The following is a 16,385-nucleotide window of genomic DNA, read 5'->3' on the forward strand; positions in this document are numbered from 1 at the left end:
GTTTCAACATTAAAACATGATGAAATGCACATATTTAATCAAATACTACAAAGGACACATCATCTAATATAGACACAGATTAAGGGATACAGAGATGCATCGAGGATGATGTTACTGTAAGAATCACATATGTTCAACCTGGAAAAATTCTCCTCTTTATAATGAGACCAATCCTTCTTAAATGTTTAATAATTGCTTTATTCATCACTATAATAAAGTCTTGTATTTTATTTCCATTAAGTGTATAGAGCAAAATACTTACATGTGTGGTTCTAACCTGTGTAGTTAACCTTTCTTATATTTGCTTCTGTTTGGTAAAGGTTCAAAAAATAAGTGCAAATTTGAAAGACTTCCAGAGAAAAAGAAGTCAATAAGGGATGGAAAGATATGTTTGTTTGGTTTTTGTTTTTCAATAAAACATACATCTAGCTACAACTACATGTACCATTCTTTCCCCTTGCGTAAAGTACAGGGGAAACAAATGTCCAGATATATTTCATTCCAAAATACATCCAGACTCAATTCAAAGGATTAGTGGTGATATATCTCTGTTATATTCCATTTCCATAGGGTTACTTGGTGTTAAATGTACACCAGTCACACCTTCCCAGGGTCAATGTTAAACTGGATCCTTTACTGTAATACCTCATTAAACTACACAGGGAAACTACTGTAGATAATATGGTAGCAAGTGCAATATAATTAAATATAATTAAAAAAAAACATTTAAAAAAAATAACAATAATAAAAATAACAAAGACAACAGCATCGTTGTTAGACAACCAGCATTTCATTAAAAGTGGACTTTTAACAACCTGCTAAAGACATGTCAGGGTTCCTGAAGGGGAACATTTGATATTTACCTACTGTAGACACAAGAAAAGTAACTAAACAATAACTAAAGTCTGTCACTTACCTTGTTGAGGAAATTCGTATTTGTTTTCTAGGAATCCAGTGACCCTGTTTGTGTCCATGTTGGATGAACCAAACGTTTTAAACTCCTACAGTAAACATGAAAAACAATATCAGGAAAAAACACTTGAAGAGAAAATGCATGATATGTGTAATAAAGTTTCAATGATAGCGACACAAACATCACAAGTTTATATATTCTTTGGATAGTGGATTTTGATTGGGCATTAATATTAGCAGAATATGCCACAAAATGAACACATTTTACAGATAATGTATTTGTCTAAATTGCCTTTAACTCTGTGTTAATATATTGAAGCAAATATATATTTATATTTCTTCTTCTGTATGTTAGAAATTGAACTCACCGCTCCTTCCGAGGTCTTCGTCTTCACATCAGTGTTCGGAATTCCATTACCTACATTCAAATGGACAGTTAACGACTACTTCATGATTGTGAAAATGAAATAAAATTGTCTGCATCATACAGCTAGGCTGTAGTTGTAGAGAAGTGTAAAGCAGATGAAGGTATTTATATTATTTTCTTTTTAATCTGTCAAATATATATTATTTTCTTGCATCAAATTACCATTTCTCATGTTGATGATGTCTTTCACTAATTTGTCAACGTTTACAAACGATGGAGGGACTGCCATGGTGACGATCGAGGAAGCAAAAAAAAGCACAACAAATACATAAGTGAAAAATTAGCAATACATGTTATTTAATAAAGTTTGCAGCAGCCAGGAACACTCAAACATGAGTTGTAGAGTAAACTCATATCCTGATGTAGTTTATGCAAATTTGTAGGAATTTACTTTGGGTTTCAACATTAAAACATAATGAAATGCACATATTTAATCAAATACTACAAAGGACACATCATCTAATATAGACACAGATTAAGGGATACAGAGATGCATCGAGGATGATGTTACTGTAAGAATCACATATGTTCAACCTGGAAAAATTCTCCTCTTTATAATGAGACCAATCCTTCTTAAATGTTTAATAATTGCTTTATTCATCACTATAATAAAGTTTTGTATTTTATTTCCATTAAGTGTATAAAGCAAAATACTTATATGTGTGGTTCTAACCTGTGTAGTTAACCTTTCTTATATTTGCTTCTGTTTGGTAAAGGTTCAAAAAATATGTGCAAATTGTTTTACTTTGAGATTTAAGTTTGTCTGCCTTGTGCGTGATAAATCATTTGATGGACTTGCAGAGAAAAAGAAGTCAATAAGGGAGAAAAGACATGTTTGTTTTTTGTTTTTGTTTTTCAATAAAACATACATCTAGCTAGAACTACATGTACCATTCTTTCCCCTTGCGTAAAGTACAGGGGAAACAAATGTCCAGATATATTTCATTCCAAAATACATCCAGACTCAATTCAAAGGATTAGTGGTGATATATCTCTGTTATATTCCATTTCCATAGGGTTACTTGGTGTTAAATGTACACCAGTCACACCTTCCCAGGGTCAATGTTAAACTGGATCCTTTACTGTAATACCTAATTAAACTACACAGGGAAACTACTGTAGATAATAAGGTAGCAAGTGCAATATAATTAAATATAATAAAAAAAACATTTAAAAAAAATAACAATAATAAAAATAACAAAGACAACAGCATCGTTGTTAGACAACCAGCATTTCATTAAAAGTGGACTTTTAACAACCTGCTAAAGACATGTCAGGGTTCCTGAAGGGGAACATTTGATATTTACCTACTGTAGACACAAGAAAAGTAACTAAACAATAACTAAAGTCTGTCACTTTGTGATGGGGAACAAGTAGGGGATTTTATTTTGGTTTGGGTTTATTGTGGTGTGGCTTTTGATTGCATGTTGTGTGCTTTTATTGTTGCTTTTTGGTTGCATATTTTGGACACCGCCCCTTTTAGCCTGTTGCCCCTAGCAACAGCTGTCACTTTTGGCTAATCAATGGCCCCTTGCAATCGAACACACCTGCGACGCATCAGACGTGACCATAAAGAGGAGGGCACAGAAGACAACGAGAGACGAAAGACGCGGACGACAGACGTGCGTTGCTGAGGGAGGACGTGGACGTACATCTGATTGGAAGCCCTGGAGTATACGGCAGACCCCGCGAGCAAGCGGAGCGAGATGGAGATCGTGCCCTGACGCGAAACTACAGTAGAGGCAGGGGAGACCCTCCCTTGCCTGTAAGTATACAGACGCCCTGGGGGCGTGTCGGCTGTGGGTTCGTGGGGACGTGGCGCTATGTGCTTGCTGTGTCATTCTGTGACAGGGAGGATCGAGACCCAGGGGCTGCGGTAGTCCATCAGAGCGGCCCGGAAGTGCAAGCGGAGCGAGACGGAGATCGTGCCCCGACGCAAAACTACAGTGCCTGAGAGGTCCCTGAAAGTGGATGAGCTGCGGTATTTACGCACGGCGCCCGGACTGGTCTATACTGCCCTCTCTGGATAATATTTTAGATTGGTATTCTATGTTTGTTTTAATAGTATGGTGCGACTTTTTTAGACTTGCAAATATTAAATGGTTAACGTGCATTCACTGTCTTCTCTTTATTGGGCCAGTTGCTCTCACTACATTGGGGTTTAATATTTTATTGGTTTAATCAATTTAGTATTTCTAAAAACCCTCTCGGTACCATTACAACTTACCTTGTTGAGGCAATTTGTATTTGTTTTCTTGGGTTCCAGTGACCCTGTTTGTGTCCATGTTGGATGAATCAGACGTTTTAAACTCCTGCAGTAAACATGAAAAACAATATCAGGAAAAAAAACTTGAAGCGAAAATGCATGATATGTGTAATAAAGTTTCAATGATAGCGACACAAACATCACAAGTTTATATATTCTTTGGATAGTGGATTTTGATTTGGCATTAATATTAACAGAATATGCCACAAAATGAACACATTTTACAGATAATGTATTTGTCTAAATTGCCTTTAACTCTGTGTTAATATATTGAAGCAAATATATATTTATATTTCTTCTTCTGTATGTTAGAAATTGAACTCACCGCTCCTTCCAAGGTCTTCGTCTTCACATCAGTGTTCAGAATTTCATAACCTACATTCAAATGGACAGTTAACGACTACTTCATGATTGTGAAAATGAAATAAAATTGTCTGCATCATACAGCTAGGCTGTAGTTGTTGAGAAGTGTAAAGCAGATGAAGGTATTTAAATTATTTTCTTTTTAATCTGTCAAATGTATATTATCTTCTTGCATCAAATTACCGTTTGCCTTGTTGAAGACGTCTTTCAGCATTTGGAAAACGTTTGTAGACGATGGAGGGACTGCCATGGTGACTATCGAGGAAGCAATAAAAAGCACAACAAATACATAAGTGAAAAATTAGCAATACATGTTATTTAATAAAGTTTGCAGCAGCCAGGAACACTCAAACATGAGTTGTAGAGTAAACTCATATCCTGATGTAGTTTATGCAAATTTGTAGGAATTTACTTTGGGTTTCAACATTAAAACATGATGAAATGCACATATTTAATCAAATACTACAAAGGACACATCATCTAATATAGATGCAGATTAAGGGATACAGAGATGCATCGAGGATGATGTTACTGTAAGAATCACATATGTTCAACCTGGAAAAATTCTCCTCTTTATAATGAGACCAATCCTTCTTAAATGTTTAATAATTGCTTTATTCATCACTATAATAAAGTCTTGTATTTTATTTCCATTAAGTGTATAGAGCAAAATACTTACATGTGTGGTTCTAACCTGTGTAGTTAACCTTTCTTATATTTGCTTCTGTTTGGTAAAGGTTCAAAAAATAAGTGCAAATTTGAAAGACTTGCAGAGAAAAAGAAGTCAATAAGGGATGGAAAGACATGTTTGGTTTTGTTTTGTTTTTCAATAAAACATACATCTAGCTACAACTACATGTACCATTCTTTCACCTTGCGTAAAGTACAGGGAAACAAATGTCCAGATATATTTCATTCCAAAATACATCCAGACTCAATTCAAAGGATTAGTGGTGATATATCTCTGTTATATTTCATTTCCATAGGGTTACTTGGTGTTAAATGTACACCAGTCACACCTTCCCAGGGTCAATGTTAAACTGGATCCTTTACTGTAATACCTAATTAAACTACACAGGGAAACTACTGTAGATAATATGGTAGCAAGTGCAATATAATTAAATATAATTAATAAAAACATTTTAAAACAATAATAATAAATATAATAATAATTAAAGCCGCGAGCGGCGTCATAGGGTCCGATGAAGCGGCCGGGGGCGGTAACTGACGGTCATGTCTACCACTGTTGGGGATTTGGGAATTGGCCTGGAGTTGTAAGCGTTTTCATATAACGGCGTAGTTATGGCGAAATAATTTTCCTGTGTCATGATAGGCCCCTCCCACTTTTCACAGCCTGCTCTATTTGCCATAGCAATGTGCTTCCATCTAATAAGATTCATCCTACAGTGTTTTGAAGTCAACACGACATGTCGTCTTGCCGCTAGAGCTGCTGGCGTAGGACGGCCCAAGAAGCGGCACCCTCTGAGAGCGCAAGGCATTGTGGGTGTTTTTGGTTATCGTTTGTTGTTTGGGGCTGTACGGTCATCATGTGTATCAAATATGAAGCACTTTGAACTTTGCATTCTGGAGTTGCAAGCGTTTTCGTATAACGGCGTAGTTATGGCGAAGGATTTTCCTGTGTGATTATAGGCCCCTCCCACTGGCCATGATGGGTAATTTGGTCATCGAGCGTTGTTTATGGATGGACAATCATCGTGTGTATCAAATATGAAGCAGTTTGAACTTTGCATTGAAGCGTTATAAGCATTTTCCTATTATAGCGTGCTGATGGCGAAGGATTCTCCCGTGTCATTATAGGCCCCTCCCACTGATCACAGCCTGTTTTTTCTTCCATAGCAATTTGCTCCCCTCTGTGTCGGTTCATCTTCTGTCCGTTTTTTTTCACGCCACCAAATTATCAAATTTTTCGCCAGGCCTGAGGTGCGTGCAAATTTCGGTGAGTTTTCGGGCATTTTTAGGGGGTTGAATTAGCGATCAAAGGCGGGCGGGGTATAATAATAATAATAATAATAATAATAATAATAATAATAATAATAATAATAGGAAATAAAAGCGAAAACAATAGGTTCCTCTGTCCCATTCTGGGACATCGGACCATAATAATAATAATAATAATAATAATAATAAAAAAACAAAGACAACAGCATCGTTGTTAGACAACCAGCATTTCATTAAAAGTGGACTTTTAACAACCTGCTAAAGACATGTCAGGGTTCCTGAAGGGGAACATTTGATATTTACCTACTGTAGACACAAGAAAAGTAACTAAACAATAACTAAAGTCTGTCACTTACCTTGTTGTCAGTGTTTAGTAGTAATTAATTGTTTCAGGTCGATATAGAGGCGTGTGTTGACGTCACTGGACCTCAAAATACAGCTGTTCTGTCACTGTTGGAATGAAAACAAAAAATTGTATTTCAGTTTTTACATAACAGTGAAAGATATTGCTGTCAAATTTCAGATAGATGGTATTTATGGTTTTAAATGTGTTTTTTTTAAAGAAATAATGCATTACCTAAGTTTGTAAAGCGAAGAAAAACGATAGTTTGGAGAACGCTAAATAGGCGTGGCTAACTTCTATGAACGTAACTAATATAATGAGGCTTCGAATAACGTCGCGCCAGATCCTTTCAACTTTTACCTTATTATTTACGTCAATTCCGGTTTAAGTAAGGGTTCTTTTTAGTTTTACACAAAAACACGTAGCATAATAAGCTATTTTTTTTAGTTAGTCAATGAATTAATAAATATGGTAGCAAGTGCAATATAATTAAAAAAATACATTTTAAAACATTAATAATAAATATATTAATAATAATAATAATAATAATAATAAAACAAAGACAACAGCATCGTTGTTAGACAACCAGCATTTCATTTAAAGTGGACTTTTAACAACCTGCTAAAGACATGTCAGGGTTCCTGAAGGGGAACATTTGATATTTACCTACTGTAGACACAAGAAAAGTAACTAAACAATAACTAAAGTCCGTCACTTACCTTGTTGTCAGTGTTTAGTAGTAATTAATTGTTTCAGGTCGATATAGAGGCGTGTGTTGACGTCACTGGACCTCAAAATACAGCTGTTCTGTCACTGTTGGAATGAAAACAAAAAATTGTATTTCAGTTTTTACATAACAGTGAAAGATATAGCTGTCAAATTTCAGATAGATGGTATTTATGGTTTTAAATGTGTTTTTTTAAAGAAATAATGCATTACCTAAGTTTGTATAGCGAAGAAAAACGATAGTTAGGAGAACGCTAAATAGGCGTGGCTAACTTCTATGAAAGTAATTAATGTAATGAGGCTTCGAATAACGTTGCTTCAGACCCTTTCAACTTTTACTTCATTTTTTACGTCACTTCCGGTTTACGTAAGGGTTCTTTTTAGTTTTACACAAAACACGTAGCATAATAAGCTATTTTTTTTAGTTAGTCAATGAATTAATAAATTAACACAAAGGTTTGAACAAGTTTTTTTTTCTTTTTTAAAGATACAATTAATTACTCATTTAAATGTCTTTTATCCTTATTGTCCACTTCCATCTGTCATTCATTAGGCTATTTTTATTGTGTCTGTTAATTAAAATGTATCTGCACTTAAGAAATATATAATTTTTATTGTCTTTTAATTTTATTTAGTGTAAAGTGGTTGAACAGTGGTGTATGTCAGAGTCCTGAGCTCAACACTGTAAATCTTCACTTTTTGCATGCTTACCTCTGTGATTGTGCAGGATTTCTGAAGATCTGCAGAGATAATGTCAATCAACTTTTATTACTTTTCTAAGTCTTAAAGAAAAAAAAACACATTACACTTAAAGCACAATGTATTTTAGACAAATACAATATTCAAAGCAACTGTAAACATATTTCTTCATGTGCATGTTGCTGGAGTTTTGTACACAGGATATAAAAATACCTATTGACACATATAAAATCAAATAAATTATAACAAACATACATATAAATTGAAGTGATCTGTTATTACAGATGAATGCCAGAGAAATTGCAACACGAAAAAAAAAACTTGGTCTTTAACTGACACTGATTGATTTTCCTAATATACAAATAAAAAAAGTCTAACAAACACTTTTTTTTAGTTTTTTTTTAGACATGCAGACATTTCTACACCGAGAACACGACCATGGTACAACACTTAAAGTGACTGACAAATGGCATTATGTTTAAGACAGCTGGAAACACTTTTGGCTGATGTCACATTTTTTTTTCTTCAATATTTAAGAATGCAATAGAAATTTAAGTTTTTAATGTACGTAAGAGTTACTGGTGTACAGACTAAAGTAAATACCTATATATGAGTTGAATACTGGTTATAGGACTTAACTTTCTAAGTTTTGTCACCATCAAAACAAATAGTTTTCATGGTTATAAATTGATAAATGCTATGTAAAACTGTACTACACAACGTGATGTCCTTTCAGGAATAAAAGAAAAAACACCAAATTCTCCACTTTGTTGACTTCATATATTTGGACCAGATCATTTACAAGGCTTTAAGATTATTCAAAACTTCTTTCTGGCTTGACTAGAAGGTTAGAACCTAAATCTAAACCATTGAAGAGTTTGTGTATCTGTCAGACTTCTGTTGATACGTTTACAACATGTGTCTTTGTTAATGACGTTCCAAAACGCCTCCGTTGGCAACTTGACAAAACAGGAGGACATGGATGTTTTTCACCCGATGAGCCTCCTCATCACAGCAGGTCTAGAGAAGGGCCAGCAGTACTCGTTGGGCACTGGATTATTGACGTTGCACTCAAAAAAGGAGAACATGGGGAACCAGATGCGCGCCCGTCGCCTCTGTTGGTAGGCTCGGGTGTTTGCCAGGGTGTGGTAGTACAAAAAGAGTCTGGTAGTGATGTAGAAGGCTATGAACACGTCGATGGAATAGTGTTCGTGTGCTGCAAGGATGAAAAAAATGCCGAAAAGGTTCAGGACCCAGGACAGGGTGTGAATAAAGTTCCAGCTCCGTGGAGTGTCTATAGGAAAGAAGACAAACTGCACATTTAAATTAATACATGGAGTTTCAATATTCAATCAACCAGTTTTCAAAGTAAATGAAAGCTGTTTGAAACATGAGCTTGTAGTAGCAATACCACTAAATGACACTAGATGGAAGCACAGGTACTAGATAATATACAACATTGGAATGATTTTACAAATTTACAAATGACCAGCTGGGGAAAAAAAATATCAATATGGATGCATTTTGAATTGATCCGAGAATCGTGCAACGTAATATCGCGATATATCGCAGAAAAAATAAAAAATTAAAAAAATCAAGATTCTAGTACATGTGAAAACAGGACAAAATGAAAGACAATATAGAGAAACATTATATAACACTAATAAATGTAAAAAAATACATGATATATACATTAGGATTGGCAAAAATATGATTTTAAAACATTTTTTAAAGATGCCTGAAGTTGACTTGTCTTTCAGGTCCATAATTTGTTCCATAAGTGTAAATAGTTGGTATTAGGACGATTTGTGACCAAGTTAGAGTTTGAAGAAAGTCGAGTATTGTACGAGTAGATATATGATGGGAGTATTTGATCTTCTCTTGAAATAGTCTTGGTTAGGCAGTTAAAATTAATCTTCTTTATGAATATTAGTAAATTATAATGCATTTTAGTTTCAATGAGGGGCCATGATAAGGTGCACTATTAGCTGAACATCTGAGAACCGTCACAAAAAATGTATTAATTGGAGTCATTTTGAAAGATTTTTTTTTTTTTTTTAATCTTAAAAATTATGTATTTTTTGAGTAATAATTTTATTTTTAATCAGTTTCCAAAATAGCAACTCACACTCTGTGACAAAAAAGTTGAGCATAGTGAGGACAACGGTGTGGCCGCTGAACATGTAGTCTCCACACGTGTGCACTCCTGTTAGGGACATCCCAAACCCGCTCCAAATGGCCACAGCTCGCCGTACTTTGGCCCACATGTCCCCGTATATCTAAGGAGGAGGAAAAGGATTATGTTGAAAAAGATCTAGTATCTGAGGAGAAGTTTCTCATGCGTTACCTTTCCTGAGCACTGCAGATGCTGCCCTGGCACAGAGAGCGACGTGACGAACATGGTGATGCAGCGGAGCATAAACACCGTTCCCATAAGGCTGCACATGCGTCGCAGCAGAATCGACCTGCACATCACAAGACATGAATAACCTGAAACATGTTTCCGCTCACATGGTGACTAAGGCTGCGTTCACACTGCAGGCAAATGTGGCCCAAATCCGTTTTTTGGGGGTCAAGTATCCAGATCTGATTTTTTAAAAGCAGTGTAAACTAGGACTGTGACGATATGTCGATACGGCGATATATCACAATATTGTTTTTTTTCGCGCGATCGATTATCGATATGCTTGCGCTAAGTATTGATTTTTTTTCCCCAAAATCTTTTATGCTTTTTCACTAAAATGTGCAGGTACGTCTTCACAAATTTTGTCACTGTTGAAGGAACCAATATATTGTTTACTGGAATATTGCACTATAATGGTGTCACTGGTAAACCCTATTTAATGTTTACAGAAAGCACTATTGGAGATACTTATTCATTTACATTGGCATGTTGACACTTATTTACAGAAATGTTGCACTAACATAGTGTCACTGTTCATAGGACACTTTTTCAATGTATTGTCTTTCAGAGATATGAAATAAAAATTGTGCTTTTTCACTTAATCTTTTTTTTTCTTGTTATGTCATAGATAATTGTAGATTGATTTCTGACCAATATATCGATAATCACAGTATTGTCATATTATGGGATAATTGTTATCGTGTGCTTGTATCGTGTATCGTATTGTGAGGTACCCAGAGGTTCCCACCCCTAGTGTAAACACTCAAATCTGACCCATATCAGATTTAGACCACTTTCATATGTGGCCCTGAATCAGAAACACATCAGATCTTTTTCAATGCGACCCCAGTGTGAACGGACAAGGCGGATTTGAGGGGCGTTTGATACGTTACCGTCATTATTAACAGCTGCAGGAGACAATATGTTGACTTTGAAGAACACACATCAAAATGCCAAACCATACAATGTGGTGTGCCACAGGGTTCAATTTTAGGGCCAAAACTGTTCATTTTATATATAAACGACATTTCAAAGTCACAAATTGCCTCAAACTAACGTTGTTTGCAGACGATACAACCATTCTATGTTCAGGCAAAGACATTAAAACTCTAATAGAGTCAACAAATGAAGAACTATCAAAAATTCAAACATGGTTAGATGTAAATAAACTAGCCCTAAACGTCAGTAAAACAAAATTCATCAAATTTGGAAAGAGAAAAATAACAGGAGATATAACACTGAAAATGAACATGGAAATAATAGAACAAGTAAAAGAATATAGAGCACTAGGAGTGTGGATGGACAAGAAGCTGACCTGGAAAAAACATATACAAATAGTTAAAAACAAAGTTGCCAAAAGCAGTTACATACTATGGAAGCTTCAACAAATCCTACATACCAAATCACTTAAAACAATCTATTCTTCACTCATAGCATCGCACTTAAATTACTGCTCCGAAATATGGGGAAATAACGACAAAACGTATCTTGATCCACTATTTAAACTACAAAAAAAAGCTATAAGAATTTTACATAAAGTACCACACAACGCACACACAAACGAATTATTTGTGGAGGCAAAATACCTAAAACTGCAAGAAATAATACACTACAACACACAAATACACGCATTTAGGGCTTCATCTAAAAAATTACCACAACGAATACAAAAACGTTTCACATACAATCAAAATTCCTATGACTTCAGACATAATAATGTGTTTAGACCAGACAGGGTTAAATCTAACGTTGGCAAACATAGTACTGTGTATAGAGCCATGAACCTCTGGAATAGTCTTGACACAGAGACACAACAATCCCTAAATCTGAAAGGATTTAAGGAGAAAACACGGAGAACATTACTACACACATACAGATCTCAAGTCAACTCTTCATCGAACTCTACAGCAACGACATGGAACTCATCAACTGGTCATTGAGCGCCATTGACAAAATCTTCACGACGAGACAACTTCTACAGCACGAATCAGCGTGTCCAAAGGACACATAACCAAGTGGATATGCCACGGATGCACGAGGGAGAAGCCTGATGCTCCGTCTCTCCCAGTTGATAGTGGAAGATGTGGAGGACATCTATCTGCTAGGGGTCATGATCTTTGGCCTGCTAATAACGTGGGTATGTGTATGTGCATGTGCCTTTCTGATGGATCGTAAGCTGAGGCGACTCTCAGAGGATATGAAGGTTCTCTGAAAGAAGAAGAACTTTTCGTTTGGAGAGTTGGAGGAACGTAAACAACGACTGGAAAAGAAAGCTCGAGGAGATACGGAGAAAAAGGACAGTGAAGAGGAGTAACAACAGGAACAATGACTGCAGACGAGAACACATCACATAAAAAAGGACAAAAAAAAAAAAAAAAAGTTAATGATGAAATTTATGAAGATGAGAATGTTTGACAAGGGAAGAAACGAGGTTTGATGTAAAATTATCTGTGTTCAAAAATCAGGGGACGGATCTGGATAAGCATAATGCTTTTTTCCGTCGCCCTTTCCGGCATGCAAAAGGACAAAAAAAAAAAAAAATGTGATTCTGCTCTGAATGTCAAAATGAATTTCTGTGATTGCAACCATGTCGGAAATGAACTGAATAAATAAATTTAAAAAAAAAATCTAACGTGTTTGTGACACAATGCGAGGCGGCGGTTGGACAAAACTGATGATTATCACCTTAAATGGATTATTTCTGTAATCAGTAGTGGTGAGGATGACAAGATGACCATAGACATTATTTACAAATCGCTTACATTAAAATACAGTAAGTGTGTGTGTTTGTGATATTATAATAATTATAATAATGGTTTTATACTATTAGGGGGTGTGAGGGGAGGAGACAATAACAAGTTAATAATAGACAAATATGTGGGGAAAGGAACAATATATATAAATATATACAAAATAGATGTGATGCATTTGATTGTTGTCTGATCATTTTAATTTTTTATAGTTCCACAAGGTCCGTTAATCATTTTAAATCAAAATATAATAATTTACTACGGTTGGGTGTAGAAATGTAACAAATTATTTTACTTCTTTTAAAACGTATTTAAGTACCGAACAAGTAAAATTACTGATTTTCTAAATATACTCAAAGGTATCCGTTACTTTGCCTATAAAGATAAACCAAAACAACAATATGTGAGACTTCCTGTGTGTCCTTATGTGTGATCTTTGGCCTGTTTACTCACTCACACATGGGGTTCAATCTGGGGACACCTCCACACCTCAGCAGCCCATGGCCGTCCTAACCCCAGCATCCTGAGAATGACACTGTCAAATATGTCAGCTGACCTCAAACCTGCTGAACTGGAGATCAGAGAAGAGAGAAAACATCAGAAATACAGTTATTCATCAGGTGGAATAAGATCAATAAAGTTGAACTTTAAAAGTTAAACTTGGTTCACTGTGTACGATGAAATAATGTGATTTTATGTCCACAGTGTGTGCAAATGGAACAAAACTGCTCATGTGCCCCCTCTAGTGGACATGTTTCTGTCCTACATTTATCCTGGGTTAGTACAGGGGTTTGCAATCTGCGGCTCTGGAGCCTCATGTGGCCATTTGTCTCTTCTGCAATGGCTCCCTGTAGCTTTAAAAAATATATAAAAAATAATGAATTGTTATTTCTTACAGAGGGTATTGATGATTAATGACATTAACTTCAAATAAAATGATGATAAAACAATTGGTTAACCTATAAATCACATCTTCCTATTCACCTCCTGTAACATCTACAGACCATCAACTGTCCTTAAACCTGTGGCTAACCTTAGGTTTTAAACCCCTGGTAAGATAACTAAACTAACAAAAAGACTGTTCTGGAAGAAAATAGAGATTTTAATTGTGTGTAGAATGATTTATTTAATTGCCAACATGTTGGTTTAATGTGCACGCTTTATGTGTGGCAAGAAATTAGCAATTAGCATGTGTTGACTGAATAAAAACTATTCTTCACTAAAGCTACATAATTAGAAACTTTTGCCATTAAAGATGCAGAATTCAGATGTTTACTTTGGTGTTTGCTGCCCCTCAGTGGCGAAAGGCCCACATTTACCTCCACAAAAAAAACACTGAAAAACAAAAGGAGCGAATGAGCATCTATCAAAAAAATATACCAGTTTTCATATGAGAGAGTTTCCTTTGCCACTTTTACAAAAAAATAAAATAACATTTTTACAATACAATATATCAGACATAGGCAACTGGCGGCTCGGGGGCCACATTTGGCCCTTGGTCTAATTTTATGCGGCCCCCAAAGTTAATGTACAAAATAACTGAAAAATACATAAAACAACAGCAAGAATACATTAAAAAATACAAAGAATCACAACATTGCAGGAAAATACAGTAAAAGACAAGAAAAAACACACGGAACTACTGAAAAAATGAACAAAACGACAACAATAATATACAAAATTACTCAGAAAAATATACAAAATTACAGAAAAGGACAACAAAAGTACACAAAAAGACAAAAGAAACACAGTAGAAGCCACAGTATTAACAAACAAGCAAAACAACAACAGAAATACACAAAAAAATACTCCAAAGAACGCAAATTGACACACACACAAATACACAATATGACTCCAAAAAACATATAATTTACAGGAAAAATAGACTAAAGGACTACAGAAATGCACAAAATGCCTCAGAACAAACAACAACATACACAGAATGACAGAAAAACACACAAAATTATGATAAAAACATTTTGTTCTTTCCTGTATTAAACTCAGATTACTCATTATTCTAAATGATAACTCATGAATGTTGATCATGTGACCCTCTGATCAAACAAACACATTTTTGTGGCCCTGCTGTGATAAAAATTGCCGACCTCTGCATTATACAAAATATATTGTATATTCTGTATTATTATTTCGACCCTGTTTGCTGCTTTTCTTTTCTGTCTGTAATGCTGCTGGGAATTTAATTTCCATGAGGGAGCCTTCCCAAAGGATTAATAAAGTCTATCTAATCACAAATGATTATACTGTGTTGTTAGCACACTGATATACAACGTATATATACCAATAAAGCACCAATGAATCTCTAACAACGAAGATTAAAGAATGACAAAAATTAGAAATTTAATTTTGAGTTGGAAACCTACAGGTATGTTTATTTAATTTAACTTCATTTAAGTTAATTCAACTAACAATTTAGTAACCTATCTAAAGCAGTGTTTCTCAAACTTTTTGGGGCTCTCGTTACCCCTTCCTCTTATTCTGAATTCCACATTTTGCTCAGAAAACTATCTAAAAACATCTATAGATCACAACGATGGAATGAATGAGTGATAACACATATTTTAAAGAACATATCAAGCTTGCATATTAAACCGACATGTTGGCAATTAAATAACTCTTTCCCCACACAATTAAAATCTCTATTTTCTTCCAGAATAGTCTTTTTGTTAGTTTAGTTATCTTACCTGGGATTTAAATGTTAAGGTTAGCCACAGGTGTAAGGAAAGCTGATTGGGTTAACAAATTGTTTTATCATCATTTTATTTGAAGTTAATGTCATTAATCATCAATGCCCTCTGTAAGAAATAACAATCCATTATTTTTATTTTATTTTTAAAGCTACAAGGAGCCACTGCATGAGGCTCCAGAGCCACATGTTGCAAACCCCTGAGGTTTCCATCATCATTGCCTTTACTGTGTGACAGTGGGCGTTTTATTCATAACTCTATCACGTGAGAGGCAGACGGTCATATGACCGTATTAACTCTAAATGACTGCACCCATTCTTAACTGATCAAACAACAACTGTAAACCAAACACGGTGAATAGTTGTACTTGTCGGTGAGTCGTTGTTTTTCTACTTGTTCACGGATTGCGTCATCAATGTTTTTGCTACACGGCTTCATTGCAGCCAGTGTTTTACCTTGTGTGTGCGTGTTGTTCGGTGTTTATCAGGTTTTTACCTTGTTCTTCATTCCTCTTCTATGAACAGTTAGTGGAGCACATTCCACACGGTGTGGTAGCAGCTGTGTTCAGTGTGCAAATAAAGCCATTATGAGCATTCGGTGTCTTTCTACGGTCATGGTTTACGGTAGACTCCTAGTGCAGCTCCGTTTACTCCAGACATTACGGAACGTAGGAAGGCCGCCCGGAAGTGACCTTTTTTTTTTTTTTTTTTTTTTTTTTTTTGCCCGGAAGTGACCTATGTGCGCTCGATTTAATCTCCTGGATTTATTAATTGAAGATATTCTAGCATCAGGTTTAGTATAGAGGAAGATTTGTGTCTTTATTATTCAATA

General features: G+C 35.3%; 2 protein-coding genes across 52 annotated transcripts in view; both read right to left on the minus strand.

Moving 5' to 3' along the window:
* Positions 1-16,385, minus strand: part of LOC114481240 (voltage-dependent anion-selective channel protein 2-like) — an 85,375-nt gene that overhangs the window by 5,698 nt on the left and 63,292 nt on the right. For 37 of the 50 annotated variants that reach the window (XM_028475847.1, XM_028475895.1, XM_028475892.1 and 34 more), the window contains 4 exons: positions 3,567-3,651; positions 1,502-1,561; positions 1,281-1,330; positions 917-1,001 (listed from right to left, as the gene is read on the minus strand). In XM_028475847.1, the coding sequence (XP_028331648.1) occupies positions 917-1,001; positions 1,281-1,330; positions 1,502-1,561; positions 3,567-3,651 (280 nt within the window). Of the gene's footprint in view, positions 1-916; positions 1,002-1,280; positions 1,331-1,501; positions 1,562-3,566; positions 3,652-3,930; positions 3,981-4,151; positions 4,224-6,283; positions 6,378-6,504; positions 6,576-6,989; positions 7,084-7,209; positions 7,310-7,707; positions 7,867-16,385 lie in introns of those variants that run through there. The other 13 variants (XM_028475884.1, XM_028475885.1, XM_028475858.1 and 10 more) reach the window with 9 other exon arrangements.
* LOC114481245 (sphingomyelin synthase-related protein 1) lies at positions 8,441-16,221 on the minus strand. 2 transcript variants are annotated; one of them, XM_028475907.1, is made up of 5 exons: positions 16,050-16,221; positions 13,307-13,420; positions 10,043-10,160; positions 9,824-9,974; positions 8,441-8,989 (listed from the first exon to the last, which is right to left on the minus strand). In XM_028475907.1, exons 2-5 carry the CDS (start codon positions 13,369-13,371, stop codon positions 8,685-8,687), a joined length of 639 nt encoding a protein of 212 aa, XP_028331708.1. In that variant the 5' UTR covers positions 13,372-13,420; positions 16,050-16,221; the 3' UTR covers positions 8,441-8,684. The 2 variants fall into 2 exon arrangements, with proteins under 2 accessions (XP_028331708.1, XP_028331709.1); XM_028475908.1 differs by lacking the exon at positions 16,050-16,221 and having other exon boundaries at positions 8,444-8,989; positions 13,303-13,420.

The sequence above is a fragment of the Gouania willdenowi genome, chromosome 19 (assembly GCF_900634775.1).
Source record: "Gouania willdenowi chromosome 19, fGouWil2.1, whole genome shotgun sequence".
In the NCBI taxonomy this organism is placed as follows: Eukaryota; Metazoa; Chordata; class Actinopteri; order Blenniiformes; family Gobiesocidae; genus Gouania; species Gouania willdenowi.

Coding starts and splice junctions, on each gene's coding strand:
- LOC114481245 (XM_028475907.1), bottom strand. CDS start 13,371: ATGCTGGGGTTAGGACGGCCATGGGCTGCTGAGGTGTGGAGGTGTCCC. Junction 10,161..13,306: donor CCCCAGATTGAACCCCATGT/GTGAGTGAGTAA, acceptor TGTGATGTGCAG/GTCGATTCTGCTGCGACGCA. Junction 9,975..10,042: donor ATCTGCAGTGCTCAGGAAAG/GTAACGCATGAG, acceptor CCTCCTCCTTAG/ATATACGGGGACATGTGGGC.